Consider the following 15,616-nt stretch of genomic DNA (forward strand, 5'->3'; position numbering starts at 1 on the left):
GTTATAGTATATAATTCTTTTTATTTGTATTTAACTTTCTTTTAAATTGCTTTTTTTATACAATATCATGTAATAATATAATAATTATTGACTCCTCTAAAAAGATTATTAATAGTCTGCTTATATAGATTAGGCTCTTCATTTCTCACAACCTAAACTAGTAATAAATATATTTTTTAATTTTATTGGTGGTAATATCAGGCAGGTATCCAATTTCATTTGTAGTAATATAACAAACGAGCTTTTTAAATATATCTCTAAAAACTATAGATTCAGATAATATTCCAGTGTTTCTCCATTTCCTCCAACTAAATTTTGGAATCTAAAGGAATGTTTCGTTCCTTTTTTATTGTTTATGAAATCAAATAAATTATAAAATGACTAGGCTTAATTACTAACAATCTTGAGAATATAATCAAAAAATATCAACAATTCTAATCACTTATAAAGAACTACCACAGTTTAAAACGGGACTTAATCTTTTTTTTTCAAATTTTTTAAGGCCATCAATAATTTAAAAAAATTGCTAAATAAAATTCGGTATAAAAATATCACTTCTATTAAGGTTGTACATTATTCGGTCTATTATAAATAAGAAAAATTGCTATTGCGTTTCATTTGGAAGATTTTCCATATCGAATAGATCTAATATTTTTTGTGTACACAATTTTGAAGCATCATATGCTTCTTTTGAAATCTGCAAGAAATAATTGTATGTATTAAGCTTTATACGGTTAATTTCACTTAAAATGCAATATACAAAAATATATTTCCATAGAAACTACTTACTTTGCCCCACATAAAATGCAACATGTCTAAATGTTTCTAGTTCTAATGTTAGTTCTAGTGACAGTGTATAATACATATACACTACATATACACATACATATACATATAAGCTTTATTATCTTATATTGCTAATGGAAGACTAGATACTGCTGCAAGAAAACTTGATTCTTCTACTGGATGAGTAGATACTACTACTGGATCTCGAGATTGAGTATGCAGAAGACTACTTACTACAGTCAGCGGGATTAAAAAGGTATCACCTAAAATCATGACTGGTTTCAAACTGTAATAACTTTTGAACATATTCCTCGATTTGAATAAGGTTTTTTTTATTTGGAAGGTCTCTACCCTTTGACAATATTTCTGTAGGCCTTCCCCATTTTGGCGCACTTTAATTTCAACAATGGCGAATAACACTAATTCCTTCCTACACTTTGAAGCTTGCTATGGGGTGCACCCACAAAAGAAAATAATTTTAATCATAAGGGGCTTGTACTCTCGTCTGTTCTGATTACTTCTGTTTTTTATTCAAGTTTCTATTGTTGTTAACACCAAAGTTACAAGCTCTAAAAGATAACGCAGCTTGTTCGGCGGCGCCATCAGAAAGTAAATCATGGATGTCGATGCACCCCAGAGCAATCTTCAAACCGTATGAAGAAAACACGCATTAGCGTTATTCTGCATTGCTGAAATTGAAGAGCACCAAAATAGGGAACAAAAATTGAAATAAAAAAAAACCTTATTTTCGTTCAAAAGTTATTGCAGTTTGAAACTGATCATCATTTTAGATGATGCGTTTTTTTATGCCGCTCAGTGTATTTGAGAAAAGCAGACACTAATGGCAGAAGTTGTACTCTTCTGCTACCATCATAAAAGTAAATATCGCATGCAGAAGACTGGGCAGAACTGTTGGCAGAATATTATCTAATGGAAAACTGGCTAGAGCAGTGCTAATAGAAGTCTAGATAGTACTGGTAGAAGACCAGATAGTGTTTGCAGAAGACTAGATAGTACTGGTAGGAGTTTTAAGATTAGATTTTTCTGATACAAGACTTAATACTGCATTTCGAAGAGTATCTATTGTTGGCAAAACACTAGATACTATTGATAAAAGACCAAATATTGCTTCCAGAAGAGTACCCATTGTTTACAGAAGGCTAGATGCTGTTGAAAAGATATTATTCGGTCTTGAGAAACGTGTGGCTAAACAGCATAATCCGACAAAAGATCTACCACTACACCTGATCAACAGTTCAGATCTGCAGTTTTATTTGATAAAGCCAAGGACGAAGCACTGTAAGATCTGTGGCAATATGATGACCAATTTCAGATAGAATCTTGATTAAGGTTAGTTTTGTTGATAAATATTAATCATCCCTGGAAGGAATGTTGCGAAAACTCAGGTTCCTTTTGATATCTTAATCATGCAGGGAAAAGAATGTTAAGTTAGGTTCGTTTTGTTTTGAAACCCTAATTATAGCGTAAAGGAATATTAAGACAGGCAGTTTTCTTTTGAAACTACAATTAAAGTGTTAAAGAGTGTTCAGTTTCAGGTCTGAAGATACACAGCTAAACCCGATATTTCTAGGTCTAGTGTTAGTATTGCACTATCACTAGAACTAACACAATACCTAGAACTAGAATCATTCGGGTTTAGCTGTCTTGAGAGACGTGCGGCTAAACCCGAATGTTTCTAGTTCTTGGTCTAGTGTTAGTTCTAGTTTTACACTAGAAGAGACTAAAAGATGCATGTCTCTTAAGACGGCCGAAAAGTCAGGGTTATCATAAGGACGTCACATTTTTCCAAAGAAAACTTTTCTTTTACAAAACTACCCAGTGTCTGTACTAAACTTTTGGGCAAAATTAACGCACCACTTACATTTTTCCAGTAGTTTTTAATTAATGATAAGTTGTAATTTACTAGCTTTACTGCTAGTAGGCTATGGATATCTTATAAGTACGAAGGCTTTCACGGCCGGTGTGAATTAAACTAAGATTAGAACTAAAACTAGCTGCTCGCAGCGAGACTATGTGAAGGAGAGAACTTGAAGAAGGAACAACACTTTCTACGAGGCGTGCTGCAGAAGAATGGATACACTTCGAGGGACATCAACCAGGCCATCAAGCAGCGAAAGCAGAAAGAGGACACGGTAAGTACAAAACCACTTGGATTTATCTGTCTTCCCTATGTTTCAGGTGTAACGGAACGAATTGCTAGGCACCTCAAGAAGAACGACATCGTAGTGCGGTACGGCACGGTCAGCAAAATTCGGAACACACTCCCGATAGCCAAGGACAAACTAACTCCATTAAAAGGAGCGGGAGTCTATCGACTATCGTGTAGTTGTGGGAAGGTTTATGTTGGCCAAACTGGACGCAACGTCGAGTGCCGCATCAGGGAGCATGAGAGGGATGTAAGGCTGAAGAAGATCCAGCAGTCGGCGGTTGCGGAACATTGCCATGCCGAGGGGCACCGAATAGACTTCGAACAAACAAAGGTGCTGGCTAGGGACAACAGATACTACCAAAGACTGACAAGAGAAGCCATAGAGATTCACCGACATAAAAATAACGTCAACACAGAGGATGGCTGGGAGCTTAGCAGAACATGGAAGATGGTGGTGAACACGAAGACCTCTTCCCGCCTCACACCGGACGCGACGCAATTAGTTATTAATTAGTTTGTAATTAGCGTTAACTGATTATTAATTAGTTTTTCCGACTTATATATAGTTACCGATTTTTTGATCTCGTCACTTCGAACCAGTTTCTGAAGAAGGTTGCAACATGGCATCCGAAACGTCAAACCTTTTATTAAAAGACGCACGGTAAAACCCGAAAGTTTCTAGTGTTAGTTCTAATCTTAGTTTAATATGGATATATTGTTTTTAAGGTTATAAACCGTAGTTAAAATCGCTTTTGATTAAAACTCTCGTTTTTTTTTTCAAAAAGTTACGGTTTAGACAATTTTTGCAATTTACCAGTGCGAAAAATGAATAACAAAAGAAATTTATCGGTGGAAGAGTACGAGCATCAACTCTGCTGGATGAGGGGTTCTCGATGCGTTATGTTGCCAATGTGTTAGGAAGGAATCATTCCAGCATAAGTCGTATGATTAGACGGTTTATCAAAACTGGATCTTACATTCGAAGATCAGGGCAAAGACAAAAACGATGTACCCACCAAAGGGATGACCGTTTTCTGCGAGTATCCGCTCTTAGAAATCGGACAATCACTGGTAATATGTTAAAAAATAGTTAACTTAATAAATTAGAGGTTCATAATGTTGCAATATCGTCTCAAACAATCAGAAGACGTTTAAATGAAGCCAAATTAAAGAACAGGAGACCAGCAAACAAAAACATTATTTATCAGAGAGCACAAAGTTCAAAGATTGCGTTTTGCCCGAAATCACCAACATTGGTCTGTTAATGATTGGAAAAAGATTTTATTCTCTGACGAAACGAGGGTTAGCTTAAAATCTCCTGATGGACGTGAGCGGGTATGGCGAAGACAAGGAGAGAGATTTGCAAGTTGTAACATTGCTCCAAGGGTCCCGTTTGATGGCGGCTCTATAATATTTTGGGGAGCTATCTCGAAGCAGATAGCTCGCACAGCGTTGGTCCCTATACGTGCGAGGTCTATGAATGCGGATTATTACCTGGAAAACATCGTACTTGAACACGTAATGCCATTTGCTCCTTTTTTGGGTCCCAATTTTGTATTCATGCAAGATAATGCTCGTCCTCACGTGGCTAGACAGGTTATTGACTACTTGCATGGTGTTGATATTCAGTTCATGGATTGGCCACTTAACAGTCCCGATCTCAATCCCATAGAACACTTATGGGACTATCTTAAAAAAAAGGTCTGTGGTTGTAGAGTCCCACCTGAACCACCCCAACCACAATCAACTGGTGGATGAAGTAATTGAAGAATGGGACAATATTCCCAAGGATAAATGATTTATAATAAGGTCATGTTTCGCTGATTCCTTTTTCAACCAATTTTATGAACCCTATTTGTAAGCGTTCATTCTAATTTGATTTTATTATATTCTTAGTAATTTAATTATTTACGTTTAATAAAGTGATGCGTTAATTTTGTCCAGGAGTTTATTAAGCTATGTTGCACTTTATGTGAGACAGTGCAAATACATAGTAGTTTCGTAACTAGTTATAGAAATGTTATATGAAATTTCCTGTATATTAATTATTTATAATACTTACCATATTAAAATTTAAAAATCCATGAGGTAAACCACCCAAAACATCCAACGATACATCTACACCACATTTTTTTAATTTTCTTGCAAACATTACACAATCATCTAAGCAAGGATCCATATGAACAGTCTAAATATAAATTAAAAAAAATTAAATTATTAACCAAATAATTTAATTATTACCATTATTTTAACGGGCGGCATCTCCATCAAAATATTTTCTGGAGCATAATACGGACTAATATACATATCCTTCGGTATAGTAAACTTTAAATCGTCATATAAATTCGTTTCTTTAACCGCATCCAAATAAAGCGAAGCTCCACTACTACTCCCCAAAGACGGAACAAAACTTTCGATTCGCCCACGTAAATTGGAAACGAAAGCTGCAACCCGATTTTGCATCGCAATAGCCCCCCCATCGGTTGATACATTCGGCGTTGAAGTTTGCGACTGACTTTCAGGTACTTTTGTTAAATCCGTATCGGTATCTGAATCCAAAGCGTATTTTTCCAAAAATTCCGAAACGTATTTTTGACTAGATTGGACGTCGTTTGCACCGTTTTGTTTTTCTTCCGGTGGGGAACTCAACGAGGCGTAAGTTAATGTGTCGGAGGCATCAGAAACGGGGGATTTGTGGGCTTGAAGATCCATCAGATCCGATTCGGTGATTTCTTCGAAACTCTCCGTGTCTGAATTTCCGTTGTTAGTTTCGAGGCCGTTTATTTTGGATGGATCAGGAAGGGTGTACGCTTTTATGCAACGCATAAGAAACCCGAACGGTAATAATGGGTCCATAACGCATAATAACCGAGCCGGTGACGCTTGGAAACTTATCGAAACAGGCGCGTAAGCCATGAAAACTCCGTCTGGTTTTCGTATCCCAAGTTCTAAACATTTTAAGGTCATACTAGCGAGTAAATTCGCTCCTGCTGAGTCACCTCCGACCACAATTCGTTCACCTATTACATAATTGTGAGATATTATGACAATTATTATAAAAGAAATTTACCTGTCGATCCTAATAAATGGCATTTATTTAAAGCCCAACAATAAGCGTATAAAACTTCTTCGAGCGCTCTTGGATATGGGGCTTGAGGGGCTAAACTATAATCGATACTTAAAATGGGGATATCTATATCTTTTGCCCATTGACGAAGATAGCATTCATGAGATCTTGAAGATTGAGCGACGAATCCTCCTCCGTGACAATGCACAAATAAACCTAAAATTTATTTGTTTGAATTAAAATGTTATTTGATTAGAACGTAATAAAACAGGATGATTAGAAGATAAGGAAAAACCACAATACAAAAGACATAAATCTAATGTTAAGTCAACAACGGTAACTCCAACAAGTGTATTCTGGAATTTTCAAGATAAGAAATTGCTCAAACTTGAACTTTGTACGCATCAACTATTTAGTCTTTTATCGTTGTTTTTAATTGGAGATTAATAATAAAAATTAAAGTACATTTAAAATAAGTAAAAAAGTACATTTAAATACTTAGTTGGTGTTTCAAAGAAACTAAAACAATTTGTAAAACCTTTCTAAATTGTTTAGATAACAACAACTCAACCGTAGAAAAATGTAGAAAGTTTGCAAATATGAAAATAATTCTTTTTTTACCTCTACATGGTGGATCTAAACGATTTGTACCTTCACCAATCATTCCTTCTCTTCTCCTCCAACTAATTAATCGAACTTGAACCGCTTTTCTTCCTATAAAAATTAAGAAATTCCCAAAAAAATGTATGCTTTTTTATTTTTAATAATTTACCTATATGAGACGTAGGTACAGGTACGTTTACAATTCGACTCCCGTATTGCAAAGTTAAAGGTTCAGTGGGAATATGAATAACTTTTGAAACGCAAACACTTTGCGCGACGATCGTTGGAAGATGTTTCATCAATTCGCCTTCGGATAAAAACCAAAACGATTTACAAAAATCGATATCGGCATTTTTCGAGATATTCACAAGACGTTTCGCTTTCTCTTCCGGATCGGTTATGTATTTTGTTGTGTTTTTAAAGGAAGACGTTGCTTTTGAAATTATGGAACCTTAAAATTATCGAAAATGTTTAATTTTTTTTAAAAACACAAAAAAGATGCTTTGAAAATAATGCAAGATAACTATGATTTATTAGTATTTATATCAAAACATCCGCAATAATTTCTACGTAATAGGTTATCTTCTTATTTATTAATCATATAAAAGAATTTGTTTTTTTAATTAATTAATTCAAATAGTTTGTTTTAAAAGTGGTGTTTTTACTGCTGACAAGTCGCAATGCCATTTTATCCTCACTACTTTAATTTAACTTTGTAATTAAATTTTATCTAAACAAATTGTTAACAACCTTAAAAATGAATAATACATTATTTTTAACTTATAAATGAATGTAATTAAAATATTTCAAACAACAATTTTGTTGCTAATTTTATATCGTCATCTATTACGTAAGACTACTTTAAAGTAGAAAGCTTGATACTTCTTTTCCTTTGCTACCCTCAACATTTTTAGTTGATGATGTGAGTGGAGTTGGGGTCATGATATATTCGAGCTCTTATATCTTCAACTAATCTTTTCTGTAGATTTAACATTTTATATCTGTTATGGTCTGTAACAGTTCAAACTGTTTCAGTTTGGAATGAAAAATGATTTATAAACTGACAAGTCGTCCATTATCGACAACAAATTGCGGTCATGCACTCCTTCACAACCTTCAAGTTCAAATTGCGAAATGTATAGAATAGTTAGTAACTGTTGTAAAGTTATTGCTGTTGAGTTCTACCTCTCATCTCTTCATAGTCTCTTTTGCCTTTGACCTCAAATATTCACAAAGAACTGCGCCGTAATTGCTACTTTCCTCAATTTTTGTAAATTGTGACTTTTCAAAGATTCTGCATTAGTCTAAACAGTGTGGTTTTTAAGTATTTCGAGTAGTGTAATAAGTAGGTTTACACACAAGAAGATTATTCAGTAATTTCAGGATGCGCAGGAATTAGCTTATTACAAAAATATTAAGACTATAGCTATGCATACCTGCATTAGCTAGACTACATTAAACTAGAAAGTAAGGAAATATTTTCCCTTTTCTTGCAACTCCTCACTTGATACTTCTTTTCTTTTGCTACCCTCAAAATTTTTAGTTGATGATGTGAGTGGAGTTGGGACTCATGATATATTCGAGCTCTTATATCTTCAACTAGTCTTTTCTGTAGATTTAACATTTTATATCTGTTGTGGCCTGTAAAGGTTTTAAGGGATGATTGTAAGATTGGGCAGACTTTATATTTCATAATTAATTTACAGACAGAATTTTATTCCAGTTTGGAATGAAAAATCATCAAATTTAGATTCTCAGCCTTCACAACCTTTAAGGTCAAATTGCGAAAAGTATGGAATAGTTAGTAACTGTTGTAAAGTTATTGATAAAGGTTTTTGCTGTTAAATTCTGTCTCTCATCTCTTCATAGTCTCTTCTGCCTTTGACCTCAAACGTTCACAAAGAACTGCGTCGTAATTGCAACTTTCCTCAATTTTTATAGATGGTTGCGATCTTTCAAAAATTCTGCATTAGTCTAAACGGTTTGCTTTTTAAGCTAAATGCTACTAACAGAAACTGAAACTAATTAATGTTTTAATAATAGGTTAAAGAGTAAGTTTATTAAAAATTGTTATTAAAAAATCCGGTCCAAACAGCACTACTAGTGTAAATGGCGACTTTGAATTGAAATGAAGGTTGGATTTAAACACATCGCATAAAAACAAAATAGCCAATGCAAATTAATGTAATTAAAATGACAATTAATTGAGGATCAATTATTTCAACTGTTGAATAACTGTAAAAAAACTGGTTGTTTCTACAAAATGATTCAACGCACAACTTTTAAAACAACCTAATGAACGTTTTTTTAACCAATTAATTTTATTAAAATGAAAAATAATTGACGTGTATTAAAACAAATCAATTTATACGTATTTTTAAAGTCTGATGATCATATTTGATTAATAGTAAATAGAAGGAAATAGCATCTAAGAGGACTGCTATATCTCGGGAATGGGTGTACAGCTCGAAGGCCCGTTCGTGACGTCACGCATAAACATTAGTACTAGAACTAACTTAACACTTAACTTAGAACTAGAAACATTCAGACGCACGGCTAAACCCGACACTTTCAACTCCTAGAACTAGAAACATTCTGGTTTAGCCGTACGTCTCTTAAGACGGCGTTATTAGTGTTAGTTTTAGTTGTTACATTGGTTTTTCAATTACAAAGCTGGTTTTCGATTTTGATGATTCTTTTTTTGATCGAAATGTTGATTCTTCTGTAAAAATCCTGCGATAGAAATTTTTATTCGGATATTAATTTGAGTATATACAGGGTGCAAGAGTGAGAAAAACTTTTTTCTCGAAATTTGTAATACCCTGTGGGGTGCAGATGCTACAACAGAGGGTGTTAACTGGAATTAAACTGTAGCCCAATCTTTTCTGAACATTTTGTTTTTTTATTCACTCTATTATCTCTGTTACTAACGAAGATGCAGTGTTTTAAAGCGAACGCCTGTGAAAGCAAGATAAACAAGCATAAAAAAATCTAAGCTGGCGCGCTAGGTAGCATATGTCAGTTGTTTCAAATAGTAAATTGACAGTTGTTAAAGATGCCGTTGACAGTAACTGATGTTGCGCATATTGTTACTTTAATTGAGGTTGGCAAAAATCTGCGGTCGTTGCCCATACGTTGGGTATACCCCGAACAACAGTTCAGGATAATTGGAACCGCTATGTGAAAACAAGAAATTTTACTAGGCGGCAAGGTTCCGGTAGAAGACGAGTGAAAACAGCAGTTGATGGCCGATTTATTGTTCTAAACACTCTGAGGAATCGTAGAACGACAGCTGTAGAAACTCGGCATCGTCTTCAAATGGTGCGTGGGGTTGAGGTAAGTGATTCGTTGAAGACTTGCTGAAAGTGATCTGACTGCAAGAAGGCCTGCCAAAAGACAGCGGCTGCTCTAGAGAGCAGAGTCTTCAATTTCGGCGCGTACATATGAATTGGGGAATGGAACAATGAGGTAAGGTGCTCTTCACTGACGAGTCCAGATTTTGTCTCCGGTCACCTGATGGTCGAAAACGAGTGTGGAGACGTCGTAATAAAAGGTTTGTGACCTGCACAATTTCGGAAAGGGTACCTTTTTATGGAGGTTCGGTCATGGTATGGGCGGGTATTTCGACCGTTATATCCAAGATATTCTGCAAGAAGCTATCGTGCCCTATTCCCATTTTATTGGTGACGGATTCATGCTAATGCATGACAATGCGCGAATATCTTGATGAGGTGGGTATTGAACGGATGGAGTGGCCAGCATACAGCCCGGCCCTATCGAACATCTTTGGGACCAACTTCAGAGACGCATTTGTCGTCATCCTATCATACAGGACAACCTTCGGGAGTTACGATTGCTCTTGAAGAAGAGTTTACCGCGATTCCTCAGGAATCAATTACGAACCTAATCAGTTCAATTCTGTAATTCTAAGAAAATGTAAGTGCTTCTACAAAACTGTTTCAGGTGCCCAGTTTTTGTTTTCAAGGTCAATGATTCAAGACGCCACTTTTAACAAAGATTAAAAACCTGTATAGGCTTCTTTGGAAATTCCCGGCCACACCATCACAGAACCACCATCGAAACATTCGCGTGTTATAATTGTATAGTCCACAAATCTTTCATTTCAACGTCTTCATATTCGCCCCCGACCATCGGGTGATAGCAGACAAAACCAGTACTCATCCGTAAAAAGGACTTTCCTCCATTGCTCGATCTAATTCACATGTAAGCGCGCAGATTGAAGACGCGCTCGTCGATATCTTGGAAGCAGCCTCGGTCCTTTGGCAGCCTTCTTGCAGCCAGACCTGCTGCTAGAGACTTACCTTCTAGCAAATTTTCAGCGAATGGTTCTGTTACTGACATCAATAACATGCACCATTTGAAGACGACGCCGAGCTTCTAGAGCTGTCGTTCTACGATTGCTAAGAATAATAAAACAGGCGATAGCTTTAAAATACATGCTCAGAAAAGATTGGGCTACTGTTTGATTCCAGGTAATACACTCTGCTGTAGCAGCTGCACCCCACAGGGTGTCAAAAATTTCGAGAAAAAAGTTTTTCTCACCACGTATATTCTCAAATTAATATCTGAATGAAAATTTCTATCGCAGGATTGTTACAGAAGAATCAACCTTTTCATCAAAAAAAGAATCATTAAAATCGAATGCGCGGTTCGTGAGAAAGCCAGCTTTGAAGTTGTGGCTAATTTATAGTGGCAGGTTTTTTTTTTGCCGGTCAGTTTATTTGAAAGAACTAAAACTAGAACTAACACTAGACCTAGAACTAGAAACATTCTGGTTTAGCCGTCTTAAGAGACGTATGGCTAAACCAGAATGTTTGTAGCCCTAGGTCTAGTGTTAGTTCTAGTTTTAATTGCTATTCAGCGCTAGATTGCTGAATAACAACTGAAACTAGAACTAACATTAAATCTAGAACCAGAAACATTCAGATTTAGCCATCTTAAGAAACGTACTGCTAAATCCCAATGTTTCTATTTCTAGATGTAGTGTTAGTTCCACTTTTAGTTCAATGAAAATATACAACAATTTAGCGCTGAATAACAATTAAAAATAGAACTACCGTCCTTGATTTATACATCATATAAAAAACTCAGGGAATCCCCCAAGTTTATCCCTAAACATGGAATAGATCAACTTGAGGAATAACCCAAATAGGATTCTATTTACTTATAAGAGCTAACATTTATATTTAAATATACTAATGTATTATTTTTGTTATATCAAAATTTTACTGTAGTTAAATGAATATGTTAATTTTGAGTTTTACCTTCACTATAATAAGCTTCAGAGAAAATGGCCATAGAAAGTGTAATAAATCTGAGTGCTCCTTTCATAGACTCACAAAATTGAAACCCCAAACATCGACCATAAAAACAATATTGATTGACCTTATCAATGTTGTATAATAAAGACGTTTCCTGATCACTATTTAAATGTTCCAAAGTAAAAAGTGATGTTTCCTCAGAGTGTTCCCTTATTATGTTTAACAAATTTAGACATGATAATAAACTAGCGAATAATTGTGCGCAAGCTTCCGCTTCTCTAAAAATTGACCCAATTAATAATAAAGGAGTTTAAAAATACGTTGGGTTTCGTCTTACTTTGTAAAATAAGCTTTTCTAAATAACACACTATCTCTTTTGACACATATTTTCTTATTCAGTTGTATCCCATAGGTAATAGCGAAATCGATGAGTTGTAAAAAGCTACGGTAACCGTTCGCGGGTGTTTTTTCATCAAAATCATATTTAGATACGACTGATTTTAAATTTAAAACTATGGGGCAAATTTCGTCGATGTTGTCCACTATTGCCAAAAATGATGTGTACAACCTTTGGCCGTTCTCCGTGGTATCATTAACAAAGTACGACGCATTATTTTTGCATAATTCAACGAGGGAATCACGAGTAATTTTATCTTCAATACTACTGGTGGTCGAACTGTTACTTTCCTCGAATCTTAAATCTGTCATGATCTCCATAACTTGGACCCCACACAGATTATGAACATAAAGAACGTAAGATGGGACGATTAAAATTTTTCTTCTTATTTTACCATTTTAACGTGTACCGTATAAACATAAACCCAACACTACGTTAATTTTTTTGATTTTTTGAAGTACAAACAACCCGAACGCGTTTCAATCATCAACTGATCGGTAATAAACTGTCATTGCGTTTATAAACAAATCAAATTCCAAGTGTACCAACTTAAATTATTATTTAATCATATTACATTTAATTTAATCAATATAATTCTTACAATTATTGTTAATATTTTCAAAAATTGTAATTAAAAGATTTATCAATTAGATACTATTTAATACTAAACATTTTATTTTAAAAACGTCACCATATTTAATCAATAAATTCCCTAAGAATTAAGTGTTTAGGTTAGAATCATCAAACATATTTTGAATTACATCAAAAACCTTAAAATGACCACGTTAAGGCCGTTTACTTGTAATGATATGTATAAATTTAACATCGTGTAAGTAACCCAATTTCTAATAATTAATTACTTTAATTATAACCTCAATATTTTGCAGCAATTTAGATCCACTAACAGAAACTTATGGACTCGCGTTTTACATGCAATATCTTGCTCATTGGCCTGAATACTTCCAAGTAGCTGAATCACCAAGTGGGGAAATCATGGGATATAGTATAATCAACCGGTGAATTAATAAAAATGCGTTTAAATTGCCAAAAATTTTAGTTATGGGTAAATCAGAAGGTCCAGGTGAAAATTGGCACGGTCATGTTACAGCTTTAACAGTTTCACCTGGATTTCGAAGGTTAGGAATTGCCGGATCACTTATGAGTTATTTAGAAGAGGTTTCTGAGAAGAAAAGGGCTTATTTTGTGGACCTTTTTGTTCGTGTTAGTAATTCGGTAGCTATAAATATGTATAAAAATTTGGGGTATATTGTTTATCGAACTGTTTTGGAATATTATTCTGGAGATCCTGATGAAGATGCTTATGGTGGGTATATTTATTAATGTCTAGATGTTCCAAAATTATCATTTTCTTTTATAGATATGAGAAAAGCTTGTTCAAGAGATGCAAATTTAAAATCTGTTGTTCCCTTACTTCATCCTGTAAGAACAGATGAAGTTGAATGAATTGCCTTAATTTAAAAACAGTTTATAACTTAATCTTTATTAAATTAAATGATATTTAATTCAAACATTTCTTGCTATATCTCTTTAATTTAAATAAACTTAAATATTTTAAATCACCATCCCATTCTTTTAATAATTTAAATTGTCCCTCATTCATTAAATCTGGTATTTCTAAACCACCACTGTTATAATCACCAATTTCTCTTTCCAAAGTCATTTTGATGACTTCTTCACGTTTATTCACCTGATTTTTACGACTTCCTATATTTTGCTTAGATCTAATTGCTTCTAATTCAGCATTAAAACGACTTAAATAGACTTCAATTGCTTGTTTAGTTTCTTCTTTTGTGTAGACGATTTTATCAGGTAACAAATTTACTTGAAACCAAGACAATTTCTCTCCAATTAACGTTTGTTTCATTATCGTTGAAAATTTTGAGGTGTTTCGAGCGATTTTTTTCCTTTGCTTTTTTGCCATCGATATTACTTGACGACTATTTGGATGTTTAGCAGTAAGTTGTTTATTATTCGAAGGCATTTTTAGTTGTAATGAAAAAAATGTGTAAAATATAACTTAACCTCAAAAAATCACATCCTATGAAAAACGGGATTTCTTTTTACGAAGTTGGTGTGATAAAATTTAATTATACAAAATCATTAATACAAGTTTGTACTTTTAATAAAGTACAACTTAAAATTATACTTTTTTTTACTTTAAAAATATAAAATTAATTAATTACCGATATTCCTTTGTAATGTTAGGTTGGTACGACTGATTACGATTTGAATTAAGTCATGGAAAAGTTTTTTTTTGGGATAATAATAAAAGGTAATAAATAATTCATTTAAAACTTGAAAAAACGTGTATTTGGATATATACAATAGTCGGTATAAATAAAAAAACAAAAAGGCTTCGCATCAGATTCACTTGTTACTTCTAAACCACCGACGAATAAGAACAATACTGCCTTTTAGCCAACATTATGGTGTGGAGCATTAGGAAATGACACTTTTGGTATGTTACACTACACTGTCACTTAAGCTGGCTTAATCAGTGTGTCCCATTAACTTGTGGCGACGCGCTACGCAAGTTCTTTTGCAGGACATGAGCATCTGCAGGTTCGATTCTCTTGTAATAATGCTTTTTCGTTTCAACAATCTCAAAACCAAACTTTTTGTAGAAATCTATTGCCCCTTCATTATTCACCTGCACATGTCTATTAAAATTGATTAAAGAATGGACCTTCATAAGATCTATATTTGAGGTTATGTACTTAATATAAATATCTAAAATACTTACAAGAAGATGCTATCAAAGTTCCCATCTTTTTTAACGTAATTCAAAACATGTTCTACCATCATAGTTCCGATTCCTAGCCGTCTGTAGGGGTATAAACACCCTAAAGTCATGATGTATAATCTTCTGCTTTTTTCTGAAGTGTCTATTCGACAGCAAACAGCACCAACTACTATATCATTGTAGTAAGCAAGTTTGGCCAGTTCGCCCGCTTCTAAGACGTCCTTATAGAATTTATCATTGTAAGAAACCGGGAAAACAACGCTGTTTAACTGCTTTAGTTGTTTGATATTGTGTGGAGTGACGTTTCCTAATTCGATATTGGCCCTAAAACGATCCGTACTAAATAAATATGGTTAGATTTTCCCGTATTTTTTATCAAACCTCGTCATATTTCCCGAAAATATAAAAATTTAAACAATAACCGAAAAGGAAAGTTAGCTTGCAATACGAGCATGCATGAATCGATCTGTCAAATTTAGTGACTTTTGCTAACAATACCAACAGAAAACATTAAAAATTACCCAACAAATTTTTATTTTTTTTTTAA

At 34.2% G+C, this 15,616-nt stretch overlaps 4 protein-coding genes across 5 annotated transcripts; 1 reads left to right on the forward strand and 3 right to left on the reverse strand.

The window, feature by feature from the left end:
* Position 1: 1 nt before the first annotated feature.
* On the reverse strand, positions 2–12,803 carry LOC111423682 (hormone-sensitive lipase). Its single transcript, XM_023056959.2, has 8 exons — positions 12,246–12,803; positions 11,912–12,186; positions 6,796–7,077; positions 6,645–6,737; positions 6,027–6,239; positions 5,198–5,976; positions 5,019–5,144; positions 2–697 (listed from the first exon to the last, which is right to left on the reverse strand). The coding sequence occupies exons 1-8, from the start codon at positions 12,623–12,625 to the stop codon at positions 605–607; spliced, it is 2,241 nt and encodes a 746-aa protein (XP_022912727.2). The 5' UTR covers positions 12,626–12,803; the 3' UTR covers positions 2–604.
* Positions 12,804–13,011: 208 nt separating this feature from the next.
* On the forward strand, positions 13,012–13,888 carry LOC111423691 (N-alpha-acetyltransferase 20 A). The gene is made up of 4 exons (XM_023056974.2): positions 13,012–13,134; positions 13,193–13,308; positions 13,363–13,629; positions 13,684–13,888. Exons 1-4 carry the CDS (start codon positions 13,082–13,084, stop codon positions 13,767–13,769), a joined length of 522 nt encoding a protein of 173 aa, XP_022912742.1. The 5' UTR covers positions 13,012–13,081; the 3' UTR covers positions 13,770–13,888.
* Positions 13,791–14,421, reverse strand: LOC111423692 (translation machinery-associated protein 16). Its single transcript, XM_023056975.2, has one exon. The coding sequence runs from the start codon at positions 14,305–14,307 to the stop codon at positions 13,825–13,827; it is 483 nt and encodes a 160-aa protein (XP_022912743.1). The 5' UTR covers positions 14,308–14,421; the 3' UTR covers positions 13,791–13,824.
* Positions 14,422–14,731: 310 nt separating this feature from the next.
* Positions 14,732–15,562, reverse strand: LOC111423693 (Probable N-acetyltransferase san). 2 transcript variants are annotated; one of them, XM_023056977.2, is made up of 3 exons: positions 15,451–15,562; positions 15,070–15,408; positions 14,732–14,986 (listed from the first exon to the last, which is right to left on the reverse strand). In XM_023056977.2, the coding sequence occupies exons 1-3, from the start codon at positions 15,456–15,458 to the stop codon at positions 14,821–14,823; spliced, it is 513 nt and encodes a 170-aa protein (XP_022912745.1). In that variant the 5' UTR covers positions 15,459–15,562; the 3' UTR covers positions 14,732–14,820. The 2 variants fall into 2 exon arrangements, with proteins under 2 accessions (XP_022912745.1, XP_022912746.1); XM_023056978.2 differs by having other exon boundaries at positions 15,070–15,393; positions 15,451–15,559.
* Between the last annotated feature and the right edge of the window lie 54 nt (positions 15,563–15,616).

Source organism: Onthophagus taurus, chromosome 11, assembly GCF_036711975.1.
Source record: "Onthophagus taurus isolate NC chromosome 11, IU_Otau_3.0, whole genome shotgun sequence".
NCBI lineage: Eukaryota > Metazoa > Arthropoda > Insecta > Coleoptera > Scarabaeidae > Onthophagus > Onthophagus taurus.